General features: G+C 45.1%; 1 protein-coding gene across 3 annotated transcripts in view; it reads left to right on the forward strand.

Annotated features, from left to right (window-relative positions):
* LOC138296822 (ATP-binding cassette sub-family C member 10-like) overlaps positions 1–20,108 on the forward strand; it is a 296,467-nt gene that overhangs the window by 166,467 nt on the left and 109,892 nt on the right. For 2 of the 3 annotated variants that reach the window (XM_069236277.1, XM_069236278.1), the window contains exons 12-14: positions 1,009–1,314; positions 11,692–11,818; positions 14,499–14,691. In XM_069236277.1, coding sequence (XP_069092378.1) covers positions 1,009–1,314; positions 11,692–11,818; positions 14,499–14,691 — 626 coding nt within the window. The remainder of the gene's footprint in view (positions 1–1,008; positions 1,315–11,691; positions 11,819–14,498; positions 14,692–20,108) is intronic. The other variant, XM_069236279.1, reaches the window with a different exon arrangement.

A 20,108-nucleotide genomic window follows, 5' to 3' on the forward strand; every position in this document is an offset into this window, starting at 1 on the left:
GGAATGGGAGGGCATAGCTCCCCTGAACGATCTGAAGCACCCGCTTATTGAAACTTAATTTCCCACCATTGGGGCAGGAAGTACTGGATCCTGCCACCAACAAGAATAACCATGGTGGTAGGAGGACAAATTAAAGAGGCTTCTGAGTTATGGTTGCCGGGAGGGGCAATGGATTGGGTCAACCTTTGGCTCTGGCTCTCACAAAGGCCTGTGGAAGCTGCGTCCACAAAGCTTGAAGCCGGTAAGTTTCTTCGGGGATAACTCAGTAAAATAGAGAAAAAAGGCACAGAAATGTCAAAAAATGGCAGTCAAAAATGATGTGAGGTGCTCGTCCAGATCTGCGCTAATGACACGGAAAAGAAGGAACTAAGATCAGCGCACTGGGGTGGCACCTACATAGACACTGTCACAATGCCAATGATGGTACAAGAAGCCAAATAACACTATCTACCTGCGCACAAGGGGATTGCTCCAAAATGTCCAGATCCCATCTGATACATGGGTAATATTTTAAGGTAAGGACTCGGCAGCCAAAAGTCTATATCATAATATATAAATTATGCAAAAGTACTGAGTTTAAATAAAGGGTTGTGGGATAATCCTCAGGTTAATCTTTAATGACGTTCATAGTCAAGCTCGCCTTAACCCTAGAAGAGAAGTGATCTGGAGGACTGAATCAATAGCACTTTGTTTATTTCAAGAAGCATGAAGCTTTTTCCCAATCTGAGGTGAATTCTATGAATGTTTGATCATGGAAAATGTACACAGGGGCCAGGCACCCAAGGGTATCCCTAGAAAAAGAGGGTTGTGTCTATTTTAGATGTTATCTGTTTATTACTAGTAAATTAAATTAATGCAATAGAAGTATGCACCCAGTGCTATGACTGTTTTCTAGGGAATAACATAAGCTTCATAAATCATTCCTGGACAGGCATACCAGCTTTCCCAATCTAACACATTAGGGGTGTGTTTCCCTTTTGATGTCTTAGTTGTGCTCTGTCTCATTAGCATCATCTGAGGGTGACAACGAAGAAGAAGAGGATGATAACGAGGAACAAAGTCAGAGCCTTATGGACTTAGGAGATCAGTCTGAAGATGAGGAACAGTCAGGGGAGCACCTGAAGACTGATGCCAGTCACCACCGTGACACAGACAAAGGGCAGATGTCAGAGGAGTCCGGGTGTGGCCATAACCTCATCGATGAGGAAGAGAAGAAGGAAGGCCTGGTGTCCTTCCTGGTCTACAGGGCATACAGCAATGCAGTGGGCACACCTCTGGCATGTGCTATCCTGTGTTCTTTCCTCTTCACGGAAGGTAACTCAAGACTCTTATTCTGAGTGCTTCACATTCTGCAGATGCAATGTGTGTGGCTCACAAGTGTTAGCTGATCGCATTATCCAAAATTCTAAAGCATGTACTTTATGAATGACTGAGTCCTAATTGTGAAAGAAACATGGGCGTAGCTGAAAACTGTACTTATTCTGACAATCTACAATTTTGCAAGTCTCTGTGGACATATTTGTAAAGGAATTGTTACTGATAAATTCGGGGTATTTCCGTGTAAACAACTTTTGACAAACTCTTTCTAGGGTGCCTGCTGACATTTTGTCTACAGTGAAATACACAGAGTTTGGGTCAGCCCTTTGCTCATGACGGAATGGCTTTATTGTCTACGTCAGTTCAATGTTTCTGATTTAGTGGCATTTCTCCCTATGCTTGTTTTTGTCCCCATATGCTCCAACCCCTGCAAACCTTCCCGGGAGCGTAGCTTCTATACCATTGTGTGAATGAATTGTATTCTTCCACTGACATCACAGAAATATTTTTTTTTTTATTGTTTAGCATGCCACATGAGTGCATGGCTTTTCTCTCTTTCTTCCTCATCCACCTTCTACCTGCTTCCTACCTCATCACCTGCTGGCCAGTTGCTCTCCTTCCCCTCCTCTTCCTGTCCCTAGTTCATTTTTAGAGTCGAGCCTACGAGTCCATGCGCTAGCGCATGCGTGTCGCTTGTGAGACTCCGTTGTATACAGTAAAGGGCTTGGAGCCCACCTGTCACTTACCATTTCTGGCTTGCATGGCACTCCTCTTTACAGCCTCGTAATTCGTCACTGTATTCAAGCATTTCTGTTCCTCTGTGTGGAGCAGGAACCAAGCACTGATTGATTCAACTTAATCAGTGCCCGCCCGCTGCTCCAGAGGTGACTGAGGTACTATTTTGTTCTTCTGAACTTCTAGTGTCCTGCAAACAGAAGGGATGTGACTGTCAAAAAGATGCCCAGCAGGACGAACAAAATTGCAGTTTTATTTTTTATAGCTAACTTTGTTTTATTTTTAAGTCTTCTTTTCTCACTTTGCATTAATGTTTTCTTTTGTTTTTGCTTGTGGGCGCTCTTCTCAAAAGATGACCGTTATCTTGTTCTAAACACTACAAAGCAACATTGTTTCTTTATTATGTGTAATTTCTTAATCGATGCTTTAACATGCAGGACACCCCAATCCACGCCACTATGATCCACTCCACCTCACCCCACACCAATCCACCCCAATCTAATCCCCTCCAACCCACCCCATTCCAATCCTCCCAACCCACCCCATTCCAGTCTGCCCCGCTCCAGTTCGCCCCACTCCAATCCAAAACAATCTACACCCCTCCAAAAACAATGTGCCCCACTACAATCCAAAACAATGTGCCCCACTCCAGTCTGCTCCACACGAATCCAAAACAATATGCCCCTGTCCAGTCTAAAACAATATGCCCCACTCCTATCTATCCCACTCCAATCTGCCCCACTCCAATCCTAAACAATCTACCCCACTCCAATCTGCCCAATTCAAACAATATGCCCCACTGCAATATGCTGCACTCTAATCCAGAACAATCTGCCCCACCGCAATCCAAAACAATCTTCCCCACTCCAATCCCCCTCACTCTAGTCTGCCCCACTTTAAACCAAAACAACCCTCCCTGCTCCAGTCCTCCCCAATCCAAATCTGCCCCACTCCAATCCAAAACAATCTGTCCCACTCCAATCTGCCCCACTCCAATCCAAAACAATTGTCCCCACTCCAATCCGCCCACTTCAGTCTGTCCCTCTCCAATCCAAAACAATCTGTCCCACTTTAAGCCACCCCATTCCAATCTGCCACACTCCCAGCCATTTCAATCTGCCCCTTTATTCCAAAACAGTCTGTCCCACTCCAACCTGCCCCAGTCCAATCTGCCCTTTTCCACCCTGCTCCACTCCAATCCCAAACAACCCACTCCATTCCAAAACAATCTGCCCCACTCCAATTCGCCAACTCCAATCGAATCCACCCCACTCCATTCTAATTTACCCCACTACAATCCAGTCCACCACACACGAATCCACCCACTCCAATCCACCCCAATCTAGCCCAGCCTTCCCCACTCCAATCCAGTAACCTCACTCCAATCCATTCTTCCCCACACAAATCCACTCCACTCCAATCCACTCCACTCCACTCCACTCAAGCCGATCCACCTCACTCCAAGCTAACCCACTCCAATCCAACCCACTCTACTCCAATCCATCTCACCCCAATCCAATCTAATCTACCGTACTCCAGTACAGCCACGCAAATCCAACCAATCTACCCACTCCAGTCCACCTTACTTCAGTTCAGTCCACTGCTACCCAATCCACTTCACTCCAGTCCACCCACACCATCCCAATTCATCCTACTACAATACAATCAACTTTAATCCACTCCACTCCAATCCAATCCACATTCATGCACCTTACTCAAGCCCAGTCCACCCCACTCCAAACCACCTTAATCTACCTCATTCCAATTCAATCCACCTCTTTCCAAACTACCCCAATCCAACCCATCCCACCCCACTCTAATCCACCCCACTCCAAATCAAAAAATCAAAATATTTATTGTTTTAGCCTAACCTGCCATAACAACTAAATAAATTAAATCTTCACATCCGAAATACATAAATATAGCCTCAGATTGATTGTGGAACTATTTTGTCAGTAGCCCTATACAATTTCTTTGACAACCAATTCATTCAGTTGGAACTTCACATTGTGCTTAGATCAACCCATACAAGTTTAAAAAGGATATATAGGCAATAATCAATATTTCTGAAATACTAATTGTAGGAGGCTGGCCTGGCTTATAGTGGGTACCAAAGGTACTTACACCTTGTGCCAGCTCCAGTTATCCCTTATTAGTAGAGTAGTAGTGTTCTAGCAGCTTAGGCTGATAGAGGTAGCTATAGCAGAGCAGCTTAGGCTGAACTAGGAGACATGCAAAGCTCCTACTATACCACTTATATCATATAGATACTATATCATAAGAAAGACAATACTCAGGGTTACCAAAAATAAAGGTACTTTATTTTAGTGACAATGTGCCGAAAATATGTCAGAGGATATACTCCCTTAGGAGGTAAGTAAAATGCACAAAATATACACACAAACCAAAATCAGGTAAGTAAAACAGTCAGAAAGTACTGCAAACACTGTAGAATACAATAGGATGCAATAGGTCTAGGGGCAACACAAACCATATACTAAGAAAGCGGAATGCGAACCACAAGTGGGCCCCTAGGCTAGCGCAGTGTGAAGAGGGTCGCTGGGAGTGTAAGAAAACACTAAGGGTGTCCAAGATACCCCACCCCAAGACCCTGGAAAGTAGGAGTAAAGTACTACTATTTCCCCAGAAACACACTAAAGTTGTGATAAGGGATTTTGCAAAGACCACAACAGACTGCAAAGTACTGAAGACAGATTCCTGGACCTGAAGACCTGGAAAGGAAGGGGACCAAGTCCAAGAGTCACAAAATTGCCAGTGGGGGTCAGGAGCTCACTAAACCCCAGATGAAGGTGCAAAATGGCTGCCTCTGGATGGAAGAAGCTGAAGATTCTACAACAACGAAAGGTGCTAGGAACTTCTCCTTTGTGCAGAAGATGTCCCCGTAAATGCTGGAGGATGCAGAGTTGTTTCCTTGGCAAAATACCGCAAACAAGCCTTGCTAGCTACAAGAGTCGCTGTTAGAGAAAAAGGAAGCTGCTTGGGCCCAGGAAGGACCAGGATGTTGCCACTTGGGAGAGGATACAGAGGGGGCCCTCAGCAATGTTGAGAGCCCATGCACAAGCAGAAAGCACCCGCAGAAGTCCTTGAACACAGGTTCAAGAAGTCTGAACATGGCGGTCACCTCAACACTGCAAAAGGAGGTTCCACGACACCGGAGATCAACTCAGGGAGCTGAGCATCACAGGACAGAGTGCTGGGGACCTAGGCTTGGCTGTGTATGCAGGATTTCTTGGAAATGTGCACAGAAGCCCTTGTAGCTGCAGTTCACACGGTACACAGGATTACTGTCTGGAGAGGGGAGGCAAGGAGTTACCTCCTCCAAATTTGGACAGTTGGACCACTGGACAGTCTGGGTCACTTGGGTCCACCACCTGTGTTCCAAGGGCCACGCTTGTCAGGATGAGAGGGGTCCCAGAGTACCGGAGAAGCTGATGTTTGGTGCCTGCTGAAGCAGGGGAAAGATTCTGTCAACCCACAGGAGATTTCTTCGTGGCTTCCAGTGCAGGGTGGAGTCAGGCAGCCCCCAGAGCATGCACCACCAGGAAACAGTCAAGAAAGCCAGCAGGATTAGGCGCTACAATGTAGTCTTCTGGCTACTTTGTTGCAGTTTTGCAGGCGTCCTAGAGCAGTCAGCGGCGATCCTTGGCAGAAGTCGAAGAGAGAGGTGCAGAGGAATTCTGGTGAATTCTTGCCAGTCGTTATCTGAGGAAAAGCCCACTGGAGAGACTCTAAATAGCCCTCAGAAGAGGATTGGTCACCTAGTCTGATAAGCACCTGTCAGGAGGGGTCTCTGACTTGACCTGCGGGCACTGGCCACTCAGAGGCCTCCAGAGTGCCCTCCTACCTCTGGAAACAAGATGGCAGAGGTCTGGGACACACTGGAGGAGCTCTGGGCGCCACCATTGGGGTGGTGATGGACAGGGGATAGTCACTCCCCTTTCCTTTGTCCAGTTTAGCGTCAGAGCAGGGTCTGGGGGTTCCCTAAACCAGTGTAGACTGGCTTATGCAAGGAGGGCACCATCTGTGCCCTTTAGAGCATTTCCAGAGGCTGGGAGAGGCTACCCTTCCCCAGCCTTTAACACCTATTTCCGAAGGGAGAGGGTGTAACACCCTCTCTCAGCGGAAATTCTTTGTTCTGCCCTTCTGGGACTGGGCTTCCCAGACCCCAGGAGGGCAGAACCCTGTCTGTGGGGTGGCAGCAGCAGTAGCTGGAGAGAAATCCCCAGAGAGCTGGTTTGGCAGTACCCGGGGCCCATAGTGGAGCCCCGGGGATGCAAGGAATAGGCTCCCTAATACCAGATTTGGCATAAGGGGACAATTCCATGATCTTAGACATGTTACATAGCCATGTCCGGAGTTACCATTGTGAAGCTACATATAGGTATTTACCTATATGTAGTGCTTGCATGTAATGGTGTCCCCACACTCACAAAGTCCGGGGAAATGGCCCTGAACTATGTGGGGGCACCTTTGCTAGTGCAAGGGTGCCCCCACACTTAGTAACTTTATACCTAGCCTTCAGCAAGTGAAGGTTAGACATATAGGTGACTTATAACTTACTTAAGTGCAGTGAAAATGGCTGTAAAATAACCTGTGCATTATTTCACTCAGGCTGCAGTGGCAGTCCTGTGTAAAGGTTTGTCTGAGCTCCCTATGGGTGGCAAAAGAAATGCTGCAGCCCATAGGGATCTCCTGGAACCCCAATACCCTGGGTACCTAGGTACCATATACTAGGGAATTATAAGGGTGTTCCAGTGTGCCAATTGAAATTGGTAAAAGTAGTCACTAGCCTATAGTGACAAATTTAAAGGCAAAGAGAGCATAAGCACTGAGGTTCTGGTTAGCAGAGCCTCAGTGATACAGTTAGGCACCACACAGGTACACACATTCAGGCCACAAACTATGAGCACTGGTGTCCTGGCTAGCAGGATCCCAGTGAGACAGGCAAAAACAAAATTAAATACATGTAAAAATGGAGGTAACATGCCAGGCAAGATGGTACTTTTCTACACTAATGTGCAAACATTGAGAGGATGTAACTAGGAAGACATGACATTGCAAGACAGAAAGTCCTGAATAGACTCTTTGTCCACCAACTCATTTGGCTACATTGTCGCATGGTGCTCTAGTCAGCTCAAAACAAGTTGTAATAGTTTTTAGGTCACTATTTCCAACGTAAGTTTATATGAATATTATCTAAAAATACTATCTCTAAGTGCATAACATAGCAATCCTAAGACTAAACATTGGGGGACCCAATATAAAGGACGCTCACAGAATACAACTGACCTAGAGCACCTTCCCATTCGATACTAGTTCTGCCGTGCTAGCAAGGGGTGCTTCTCATCTTAAGAACTCAGTGGCACCATTTGCACTACTTCTCACAATACTTAGCCAGATGATATGTCAAGTTCAGGGAACATTATTGCACTGTTAATCTACCCAGTCCATCCCAATCCAATCCACCCCAATCCACCACACTTAATTCAATCCATTCCACCCTACCCCATTCAATCCAGTCCACCTCACTCCAATATACCCAAATGTGATCCACCACAATCTGATTCACCCCACTTCAGTCCACCCCACCCCACTCCAGTCCGCTCTAATTCAATTCACCACATGCTACCCCAATCCAATCAGCCCACCACACTCCAATCCAATCCACCCCTCCTGTCTACCTCACCCCACTCCACCCACACCATCCCAATCCACCCACCCCATTTCAGTCCCCTCTACCCCGCTCCAATCACCCCACTCCACTCCAATTGACCCCACTCTACTCCAATCCACCCCACTCTACTCCAATCCACCCCACTCTAGCCCAATCCAATCCACCCCACCCCACCCCATGCCAGTCTAGTCCACCACACTGCAATCCAATCCATCCACCCTCACCCACTCCAATCCACCCTAATCCAATCCACCTCACTACAATCCCCTCCTACACGAGGAAGACAGTCACCCATGCACTTGTCACTAGCAAACTGGACTGTGGCAACACACTCTATGCCGGCATCACCAAGAAACTGCAATCAAGACTACAAAGAATCCAGAATGCAGCAGCCAGACTCATCCTGGACATCCCCAGACACAGCCACATCTCCTTCCACCTCAGAAACCTACACTGGTTCCCAGTCAACAAGCGCACCACATACAAACTCCTGATCACACCTACAAGGCACCACACAACATAGGACCTGCATACCTCAACCACCGCCTCCCCTTCTATGTACCCAACAGACATCTCCATTCTTCCCAGCTTACCCTTGCAACCGTCCCCAAGATCCAGAAAAGCACAGCAGGAGGAAGATCCTTCTCCTACCTAGCAGTCTGGACATGGAACACGCTACCTCTCAAGCTCCAGCAGACCGCAGCACTGAAGCAGTTCAGGAAGGACCTCAAGACTTGGCTCTTTAACTGAACAGCACGCCCACAAACAGTGCCTTGAGACCCTCCGGGTGATGAGCTGAGCTTTACAAATAACTGATTGATTGAAACGACCTCCATATTCACTCCAATCCACCACACTCTACTCCAATTCACCCAACTTTCCCAATCCAATCCACCACACCCAGTTCAGTCCATCCCACTCCAATCCAGTCCACCCAACTCCATTTCAATCCACCCCAGTCTAATCCACCCCATACCTATCACTCCAATCCAAATCACCCACCCCATCCCATTCTAATACACCCCCACTTGAATCCTCCCCAACCCAATCCACATCACCCCATTTAAATCCACCCCAATCCACCCCACTCTATCCCAATCCAATCCACCCCACTCTATGCCAATCCACCCCACTACCTCAGTCCACTCCAACCAACTTCACCCTATTCTACCTCACTCCACTCTGCAACACTCTCTGCCACTCAACCACTGTACTCTACTCCCCTCTACTCAACTCAACTCTATTCACCTACTCTACTCTATGGCACTCCAACAAATCCACTCTACAACACTCTCCTCCCCACTCCACTCTGACACGCCATGCCAATAACTTTTAGTCATGCTGGACAGCAGCCACACTGGTGTACAACATGACAAAACACATTGTCAAAGCCAATAGCTCTTATATAAGTGAAATCTATTGTTTTTGCCAATGCTTAATTTGAATAACTCCTATTATGCTGCTCACTTCCTCGCTCACCCCTTCCTGGCCCTGCTTTATTTTTATTATTTTTTGTTTTGTGCGGGTCTTGCAGCTGTACATTGCTATTGTCCGCTTGCTTCTATCCATTTTAGCAGAGTTCTTGCTCATGCATTATTTCTTGATTTACTATTACAAAAAAAACTAACTCCATCTTGGAAAGATAAATTAAGACTAGTGTTGCAACAAAAATCATTACAGGATAGCTGCTATGTGTGAGCATACACTTGCAGGCATCAGTGACCAACTTAGAATGATGTTGGTTATACTTTGGAAAACGTAACATTTAAAGGAGTCTACAAGTGTATGTGGGGCGTGGGAGATATCAAATGGTTTGTTTTACTTTATGAACAAAAACAAATTCCAAGATGGCTGCCCTTCCATGTGCATGCTTACACACCCGCATGTGACCATGCTTGAATGGTGTTGACCATAAACTGTGGCAACACTAGCAAGCATTGGCAAAGCTAAAAAACTCTGAACCTGTGTCTTTGAAAGGCAAACATTGTTGACTTCTCCAAAACCTGACAGAGCTTTTACAGTAATGTTCTCAGCATGTGTGTCCTGAAAATGCAAAAAATTGTTTGCATTTCCATTCCTACTCACAGTGGTTTGAAAGTACTGAAGATACCACATCGCAGCAGGGTGTCTTGGGATTACCCACAAACATTGTATGTGTTGACTATCTGGAAGTGTTTGGAAGGTGTACAAAAGCTTAAATTACAACTACTCTACGCTTGTATAATGTATTGAACAACAGGGAGGAGAGTTTCCAATAAAGGAGGAAAAGTAGGCAGGCTACCACTTTATGCAAAAAAAAGCATCACTATTCATGCTGGCCGGACAAGAGGTGGACGCATATGGTGTTTGTTAGAAGCAGGTGCGTGTTTTTTTTAGTTTTAAACAAAGTGAAAGAGTCCGGTCTTATCTCGATAGGTATATTATTTCAGATCTTGGGTATGCTGCCTGATAAAAAAAAAGTGAAATATAAAGTTGCCTTGTTGCAGTGCTTGATTTCTAGGTGTAAATATTTGGTGCTCTGAAGATGCCTATGGTTTCCTGATAAGGCTAGATTCTTCATTAGGTTGTGTGATGTGTTTAGTTTAAGCACCTTTTGAGGTTATAGATGATGACCAAAATGTTCACCCTGCTTGCAGAGGGAGCAATTTTACTTTATTGTCATAGAGGTAATGTAGTCATATTTGTTGCTGGTCTTGAGGCTGTGTTTGTGAAACTTCACTCCTAATTATCTTTGCCCATGGACTCTTAATGCTAACTGGAGTGCACAGCCACACTGTGTTTATGCTAAAAAGGCACCGGGTTTGTATTGTCACTCCCACAGATGCTAGGACCTTGAGATTTATTCTAACTGCCCTGAATTTCCAATATGTAAAAAAAAAAAAAGATTTATATAAAAATATGGTTCCGAGGGGACATTGATGTTATTTTGTGTGTGACTACTGGGCTATAACATATCTGTGCTTCAAGCTCACTAATACCTGCTTCACTGCAGAGCTCTGCTACTGATGGAGAGTCAAGTATACAAAAGGAGCATATCACGCCAGTGGTAAACAACAAGATCCTCATCTTGATGTCCCAGGGACCAGAGAAAGGGTCTCCGAGAAACCCCGCCCCAATGTGCTTTCTGCCACAAAACAGGGAACAGGGAAATTAGGGACAGGATGTATCCTTAAGGATGTAGACATGTAAATTTAGTGATCTGCCATGGACTGGTGGGATTTGCACACTCAATTCTAGTGCCAGGATGAATGCATTTTGGGTAGCAACGTAGTCTATAATGATAGCACACCCCTGGACAGAGCAGCAGTATTGTGCTACTATGTGATGGTAGTACAACCCTGGTATTGCCCTGGGATATTGTTATGATATATAAATTCAGCAACTTTGGCAATGTGTTCCTTGTCTTGGAGAATAGATACTTTCTGGGAGATGTATCATGCTTAGCTAACTGCTATCAAAGCTTTCAAATACTGATAAGTGGTGCTAAACCTTCCAATCACAGATGATTGACATAGTCACTATATACAAGTGCTGACATCCTATAGCAATTAAGCAATGGCAGCTCTATCGTTCTCCTGAAAGCGCTGAAAGCTTTATTCAGTAAATGATTTTACTTCTCTCTGTCATAGCTGTGCCTTATCAACTCCCTTAATATATATTCAGTGATAGCTCTTCTTCATTTACCCAATTTTTAATTAGCGCCTTCTATCTAGGCTAAGCTCCTTGACATCCAAGGGATGTGCCCTACATCCATCCAGCTCATGTATGTGAATTCCTTCCATCCTTAGTAAACGTGGTGGCCTCACAGAAAATAGGTCAGGGCATCTCACCATTGAAACGACAAATCGCACTACCTCTTATTCCTGTTGGGACATTTGCTCATCACAGCTTTCAATAGGTGCATTAACTTTATTCATGTAACAGTCTGCATGTTGTCTTCACAGCTTCACGTGAACTCTCTGCTTGGTGGCTGTCCCACTGGGTATCTACTTTGTGGAATCAGACCGAAAGAAACCTTTCCATGGGCGACTTGGCAGCTTCGTCACATATTCTCTCCGTGGCAGACCCAATGTAAGCAATTTATCTTTTCTGGTTTCAATGCACACTTGTTTCCACCATCAGATGAGGGTGGTGTTAATAATTTTAAAAAATCCAAATAAAAAGCCCTGAAAGTGGAATTCAAAAGTAGTAACAATAACATCTGTTTAGACGTACCACACTATATTAGATGCCCACAACCAACTTTTGCTTGTGATAAAATGGGATCTACCAGCAAAATGCCAGAGTCCAAAGCAATATATTGTAAAGCTCAGTTTTCTAGTTTCTGTGCTTTCACAAATGTCTGACAAGGCTGGAGAAAGATGAGAGATTCCCCTTTGTCAGAGTGCTGGGATTGATGGTGTTCTTAGAAATGAGGAATTACTGTGGTATTTCTTGGTATTTCCCCTGCCGGAACATTACGCCAGCAAAAAATCTGGGTATATTTCTGTGGTGGTAAATGTGCGAAAGATGTGCAGCTACACCAAGAAACGGGTGCAATACCTGAAATTCTATGCTAAAATTTGGTTTTCTACCCTAAGTGTCCACGTTGGAATACCATGATATCCCATGATTCCAGAATTACTGATATCCACAGAACTGAAAATTCCGGGTGTCGCAATATCAACAAGGTGTTCTCAGCCACCTCACAAATGGAGCCACATAGTTTTACTCTGAAAGTAACATGAGGATTGAGACAACCATGTTCATAGAGACAGGATGTGGAGATATCTGGATTGGCTATTCCTGTCCATGTGTTTATCTGACAAAATAAGGAGTTCATTAAGAAACGGGTGATAATGAGGCATCTGACAAAATTCAGCAGATGCACGGTCAGCCCATGTTTCACATTACCTGCCTTATTTGGAGTGCAAGATATGCCAGTGTGTCTGACTGTGGAGCCACTCCTGTCAGGAGAACCCTTGCAGCAGAGTAACCACTGACAAAAAATGGCACAGAATGCCCCGTTTTATCAAGGTTAGTCCCGGACTCCAGGCTTTTTTTCCTGCCTGAGACTCTCAAGTACACGGACAAGAAAAATTTGAATATGTCCTCCAAGTTTTTGGAAAACAATTCTCAACTTTTCTGGGTGTGTTAGTTCTAAATTTTTAGAGGACATACTCTGTTTTGAAGGGATCTTTCTTTAGAAAATTTGGATTGAATGGAGAAGGCTATCACTGTTTTTTTCAGTAAAGGGAATGCCGTCATTGAAGCAGGATGTCACTTAGCTGAAAAATGTAGTCGACTTGACTATAAAATAAACGTTTGGTAGTCAGCCTACATAGTCTTAATGATGAAGGACATAGGTGCCTGAGCAGCCATTCCAGAACTCTTTACACATTTTGTTACTGATTAGATGGTGGCTCTTCTAGGAGAAGTGATGATTACTATAATCCCTCAAGATGGACATATTCTAGTGGAAGCTGAAGGCGATGGCAGGCATAGGATGAGCAACCAGTGAGAGGTAGGAGGGAGTGAACTGCAGATAGCTGTATTTCTTTTCATTCTGTAGCTTGGCCGAGGGATGGGCGCCTCCCTCTAGTAGCCACTTTGTTCTTTGACTATTATCACATATCTGATAAAGGCAGATGCCTGCAACAAAGGGTCACAGAATCCAGAGGAAAAAACACAATGGCAGAAACAAAATCCAGGACAAGGTCTTGATATACAGGAATCCAAAGTGTGGTGAAGGAAACCAATACAAGTGAAGGAATTCAAAGAAAGTTGAATGAAGAAATGTAGATGAAGATGTAGCAAGCAATGGCAAGTAAGGAAGAGAGCTGAGAGTAACCACTCGACTAAAGTAGAGAACTTTGCAGTAAACAGAAATGAGAGCAAGGACAAGAAGAAGACACCAAAGCATTCTATGTCTGCATTGCAACTTAGCAAATTGATGATATGGACATCCTTCAAATAAAGAAACAGGAAGCTGCAAGAAATGTTGAGGTATGTGGGAAGTCCAGCCATCTTGGAAAGTTTAATTATGTAAACAGTAGTGGATAGATAGCCGTCCTGAAATGGTTTCAGGCACAAGGAAAATACAAGGGATTAAATGCATCCTATTGGTGGAGCATGAGATTAACATGCCTACAGCCTGCACCACCCACCTCCTGTGACTTTCAGCAAGTTGTGAGACCTCCAGCAGGGAAGTTCTGTGCCCCGTGCATTCCCAGGGTGTGAAGCACCAAAGACCCAGAATGCCATGGCACATATTTAGAAGATCCTTGATGGTCTTAGTGCATATTTTACTATCAAGACCGTCAAAGCAACCAACTCCTCTTCCCCAGATAGGCTTTTTCAGTTGTATACAACCTTCAAAAACATGCTGGTGAAATTTAAGACTAGAGTTTTTCATATTTGTTTCTGGTAAAAGTGCCTATTGTACTACTCCTTTCAATGTGTATAGTATATTCTATATTTACGTTACTCATTAACTTATTTTAACACAATATTATCGCCTTCCACCTCCTAACGATGTGTCCATCCTTTATAAATCATACCACATGTTTTCTAGTCACTCCAGTGCATGAAACGGAGACCGATATTATAATCTTTTGTCACTTCACAAATAGCTTTGTGTATTTGTATTAATGTACTCTGTAGGACAGCTATCTGGCAGTAATGAACCACATATAAGGAGTTGCACCTGCCTTCTGCAGCCACCTATGATGAATGAATCCTGAGTGTCATTCTTTAACTGTTTCGGCTCCAGTAGATACCCCACCGCCATCATTGCTCCTGCACAGCCGGGCATCTCAGAGGATCTCAAGTTCAACCTCATTGTTTACGGATGCATAGCGGCCGCCAACTCTATTCTGACACTTATACGTGGCTTTATGTACGCTTATGGCACAATCCGTGCTTCGTTAATCATCCACGACAGGCTGCTTCAAAGGGTTCTGAAGGTAAGTGACTGCAGGGCCTGCATCACTTAATGCTGTTCACCACAATTTTTTTTTTAAGTTTGAGTTGATTAAGAACAGCAAAAAAACTGCAGTTCAATAATTAGCATAAGTTGTAATACCAAAAATATAGCTGGGGTAATAAGCATAAAATCCAATACATGGAAGTAACATTGTTAAACTAGATATACATATACAAAAATAGGCATTCCACACTGTAAGAAACAGTGGAAATGCAATAGGAGTATGGAGGGGGGATTGGGAAAAAGAAAAAATATGCAACTACACTGTAAAAGATAGAGAAAATAATAACAATAAAAAACTGCAGACATTATGAAGAGGAGAAAAGGGTAAACTTTAATTATATACATATATTTATGACACTTTATAAATCGTCTTTTAATATAAAGAGGCAGTTGGGTGCATTCAAGAAGGTTTCCTTACTTCACAGAAAAAAATATGCACAGTTCCAAGGAAATGTATCACTATAGATCTTCCCCTAATCGAGGGGAGATCTAGAACGGTCCCTATGGGTAACCTGAATCAGGAACAAGTGCCTTCACTCACAAATTGGTGACATGCTTCATCATTTGGCTTTGCTCCTCGTCAGACCGGCACTGCAATGTCTAACGGGCCTCCCGTCGGAGCTCTTTACGGGAGTTCTTTAGAAGAGAATTGCCGTAGGTGAATTCAATAATGTAGGATTGGTGAGATGGACTGTTAAAATTGATTAGAAGAGCCCGACGGGAAGACTGCATGGTAGGAAATTTGTGCCGGCGCGGTGATCCCACACAGAAATGTGAGGAAAATCTGATTTTTTAGCTGCAGTTGAGGTTTGCAGGGGATTCTGGGTAAGAAGACTTAGGGGGATCCTTGTATACCACACCTCCCTGGACTCCCTCAGGTGTCTAGTTTTCAGAAATGTCTGTGTTTGGTAGGTTTCCCTACATGGCTGCCAAGCTTGGGACCAAAAACGCACGTACCCCCTTGCAAAACCAGGTCGTTTTGTGATAGATAGGCTCCTCCTAAGTGGTTGTCTTTTCATGGTATGTTAGCTTACACAAGCGAGGATGAATTAGACCAAATTTAGTGTTTATGGCTCTCAACTGAGGATGCATATTCAGGAGTTGGTTCCATCAATCTGCTGTAACTTTAGCTACATCCTGAGATAAAAATAGTCTGTGACCAGCCCAGATAATATTTTTTAGCTTTGATGTCAGACATTACTTGTAGCAGGTCTGTATATTGCAAGAAGAGCAAAATGACTCCTGTGGTTTTTCACAAACCCTGGTACCAAGCCTATGTGCCTTTTGTATGTTTAGAGGAATGGTCATAGACATATCAAGAGGTTTTGGGAAAAAAGATTGAAAGTAGACAGTCATGTCAGAGCCCTTAAGTGTTTTCATGAAGTCCATATAAGCACTGGTTATTCCTGCAATTTCAGTTTTCAAGATCATCAGTGTGCTTTTTAAGTAGAGAAATTTCTGACTCCAGATAAAAAATATGTGAAGCTGCAAGTTGAAGACTATCTTTTTTTCACTCCATCATTAAAACTTGTGACTTTAGAGAAGACCACTTATCTAAATGTTGCAGTGTTGTGGTAGTCTCTACCATGAAGAGTTTCAGTGCACAAATTTCTGCAAGGATCACATCCATAGAAGCCAGTGTAAATTTCGCTGGACATGGAGGGGGAACTTTTTAGGTCTTTTATTTCACCCCATCGACAGTTTACTTAACAAGGCAGCTTTTGGAATGGCACCTGGATGAGACTCAGATTTCTGAGCAGTAGCATCATCCATATCATTGTATTTAGAATCTGAGTCTGACAGAGTAATGAGGTATCAGAAAGTTTAAAGTTTCTTGTTTTCCCCATATATGAGAAAAAAGGGAAAATTCCAGGAGACTACTGGTTCCCTACGAGCATGTGAGGCAAAACATTGAGTAGAAACCCACGGGCGGCATTAGCAATGTACTGAAAACCTTAGATATAGGCACTGCGCTTGAGTAAATCATGAATAATTAAAGTTATGACAAATAAATTCAATTATCTCCCTGTGAAAAATAATAATTCTTTCATGAAGAACAAGTCAACGGCCCACTGGTCTGAAAAACACAAGAAAAAAGTTCAGGAAATAGTTTTGGAAACATGAAAACATTTATCTGGATCACACATTGGGATCTGACAGTCATACATTGGGTCCACTGACCAGCTGAGCAAAGTAAAAGGAAGTGATGTGGTGAGGTAACATCTTGGTGGGCAACAAAAACTTGCAAAGTACTCACTGTTAAATTTCAATCTAAGCACAAGTGTCGCTGAAAAATTCTGACATCAGCAGAAGTCAAGCTTATAACTGCCATGGAAATGCCATGAAATGCTGTAACTTAAAGAATAGGGGGTTTATGTAAGTAGCACGACAACTCCAAAAGCGGCATTATGCAAGTAAACGCGCTCGCTGCCGTCCACAATGGTGGATGCGACCTCTCGCTGTGAGGTCACATCCTCCCGGGGCAAGCTGGGTACAAGAACAAAGAGCAGTGGGGCTGAAAAAAGGCTTCAGCAACTCACCAGAACTTCAGGAGGAGGCACATGATTGTCCCCTCCGAAAGGTGAGTGCTGGAGTGGTCTCAAGGTTGTCGGAGGCTCCTCGCGCCAGCCAGAGTTCAGCAAGGTGCCGTCATCTTGTTTACCATAATCTTGTAATGCTGGCAGTTCGTAGGCTGTAACTGATTGGCCTTCAGTATGTGCAACTCTGCATAGCCTTCCCCTTCTTAGCTCATTCATACCCTGCAGAAAGTTAAGAAGTCAACCCAGAAGTCTTTTGGACGGTCTAGATGGAACGACAATGCTCTTTTTGGATCCAGATGGTGGAATCTCTTCTCTTCTTTAGAGGGATGAGGCAGAACAAAGAAGGTAGGTAGAGTGATTTTGCCTACATGGAAGGAAGTCACAGCCTTATGAAGGAAGGAGGCACATGTCTGGATGACCATCTTGTCTGGGTAGAAGATGTATAGAGGGTGTGCTAGGTGTGCTAAGAGATGTTCCTCCTGGCAGATATTATTATCACTAGAAAGACAGTTTTTATGGACAAGTGCCTCAGGGAACAATTGTGCCAAGGCTCAAAAGGATAGATACAGCAAGAAGGTGAGAGCCAGATTCAGATCCCCATGGGACATTATTAAAGACATGGAGGGATGCTGCAAGTAACCTAGCAACAACAGGTGACTTCATGCACAAAGGTTGGTCTGGCCACTTCCTGACGGAGCAAGGAGAGGTGGCCCACTGTCAGCTGGTCGTAAGTGGGTGGCCTGGGTGGAGGGATAGTCATAAAGGAGAGGGAGTAGCCCCTTTGGACTATTTGCAAAACCCAGTAGTCCGATGTTATTGACCACCAGTGGTTCAGGTCATGGCGTATCCTCCCACTGGATGCCCATGATGGTCAGTGGGCAAACAAAAGGGATTTGGAGGCTGCGGCTGCTGGGGGGATGGTGGACAGACCTGACCTCTGGCTGCCTGTCCCATGTGGTTTATGGGATTAGCATCCATGGTTACGAAAAGGATGGGAAGTCAGTTGGCTGTGGTAGCTGGAACGGTATGGATGTGGTTGGAGCCCCCTTTCGTGGCCACTAAAGGGGCGTAAGGCGGACTGAGGTGACAAGGGGCCATAGACAAGCCCAGGGATCTGTCCATTGTTCTGCTGTCCTTCAAGCGCTCCAGCACTGAGTCTGCCTTTTCTCCAAAAAGGTGAGAGCCATCAAAGGGCATGTCCATAAGTGAGGTTTGTACATTCCCTCAAAAAACAGTTGCCAGTGATGGGGCTGCAGGGCCACTGGCGATGAAATTGCTCTAACCAGCAAGACAGTTGTGTTGGGTCCATTCATATGGTGAACTTTGCTGCATCTCTCCCATCAGCAATAGCTGGGGAGAGAATGACTCTGGCCTCCTCCAAACCCCTGGGTTGCACTTGTGCATTGAATCCCAGATCTAATGAGAATATCAGCACAAAAGTGATGCCGTGTTTACCGACCGCAGTGCAAGGCTGGCAGAAGAAAACATTCTCCTTTCAAGGGTATCCCACCTTTTGGATTCTTTATTTGGTGGGTGTTAAGAACACACTGGGGTTGATCCTAGAAGGGGAGGCTTGGACCACCAAGCTCTCCAGGCTGGGGTGCTGGGTAAGGAAACTGGTGTCCCCAGGAGTGGGGCAATGGTGGCGGGCAATTGTCCCATGTATAGGAGCCCCGCTTGGATCAGGCCCTGAGTAGGAGTCAGTTAGGGCTTTCTTAAATGGAAGTAGAGGGTGACTCGGCTGAAGCACCTCTGTCAAGGCGTTTGTCTTGACTGCCACTGAGGGCTGAAGAAAGTCCAAGACCTCAGCCTCCATACGCACCAGCATAGCAAAAGAGGCTCCCTCTTCCATAGCCATGGTAAGAGAGATCAAGCCAGTGTCAGGCGAAGAGTCTAGTCCACTGGCCTTCACCAGTTCCTCATTCCAGTTGCCCTCCTCTTCTAAGGGATGCTGGTAACCATAAGGGACGTCAGACCCCTTCCATTCTTCTCCAGAGCTATCAAGAGAAAAAGGCACTGCCTCTGCTCCGGAGCGCATGGTCCTGGGTGGCGTGGAATCGGCTTCGGGCCACGCCGATCCGACTCCATGTCGGAGTCAGGAATGAGGATGTGGATGTGGCTGGTGCCGCAATGGGGCATCAGCACTGGAGGGGGTGCTGAGGAAGCTCTTGGTCTCACCGGCGGCTCCACTCTGGCTTCAGAAATGCATCCATGGGCTTGGCTGGCATCAAAGGTGAACCCGCTGGAGGGCATGTCCTCATACAATTCTTGGAGTTGGGCTCCTGGAAAATCAGGGAAGCACGGAGTGGACCCTGACTAAGGATCCTCTGAAGCATAAGGCCTGTAGTGCCAAAGCTCCCGCACCTCATTGGATGACTTCGACATGTACAGTGAAGTCAAAGACCTGTTCAACTCGTTGTATTTCTTATGTTTGTGGAACTTTCCCAACAACTTGAGAGCACCACAATGATTGCTGGATGCAGCTCCATCAACAAGTCAGGGACCTTCTGCCTGGCCGCGATCTGGAGCATTGCGGTGTTGTCGGTTGGTGAGAATCTTGAGGGATTGCTCTCTCAGCACCTTCAAGTGCATAATGCAGCAGTCCTCACAAGTCTTTGAGTCATGGTCACGCTTCAAACACACCAAGTAGGGGTCTGTCACAGACATTTGCCTGTGACAGGCTACACATAGCTTGAAACTAGCAGGTTTCTTGGGTGACATCCTCACACCAGGAGAGAAAACTCTCAAAAAGCCATTAAAAAGTGACTGATGGTAGCTCAGACTGGATTAGTAGTATCTGGCATGGAAAGGAAAGAACTGGTGTCAGTGCACTGGGGTGGCACCTATATAGGTA

This window comes from Pleurodeles waltl, chromosome 5, assembly GCF_031143425.1.
Source record: "Pleurodeles waltl isolate 20211129_DDA chromosome 5, aPleWal1.hap1.20221129, whole genome shotgun sequence".
Taxonomy (NCBI): domain Eukaryota; kingdom Metazoa; phylum Chordata; class Amphibia; order Caudata; family Salamandridae; genus Pleurodeles; species Pleurodeles waltl.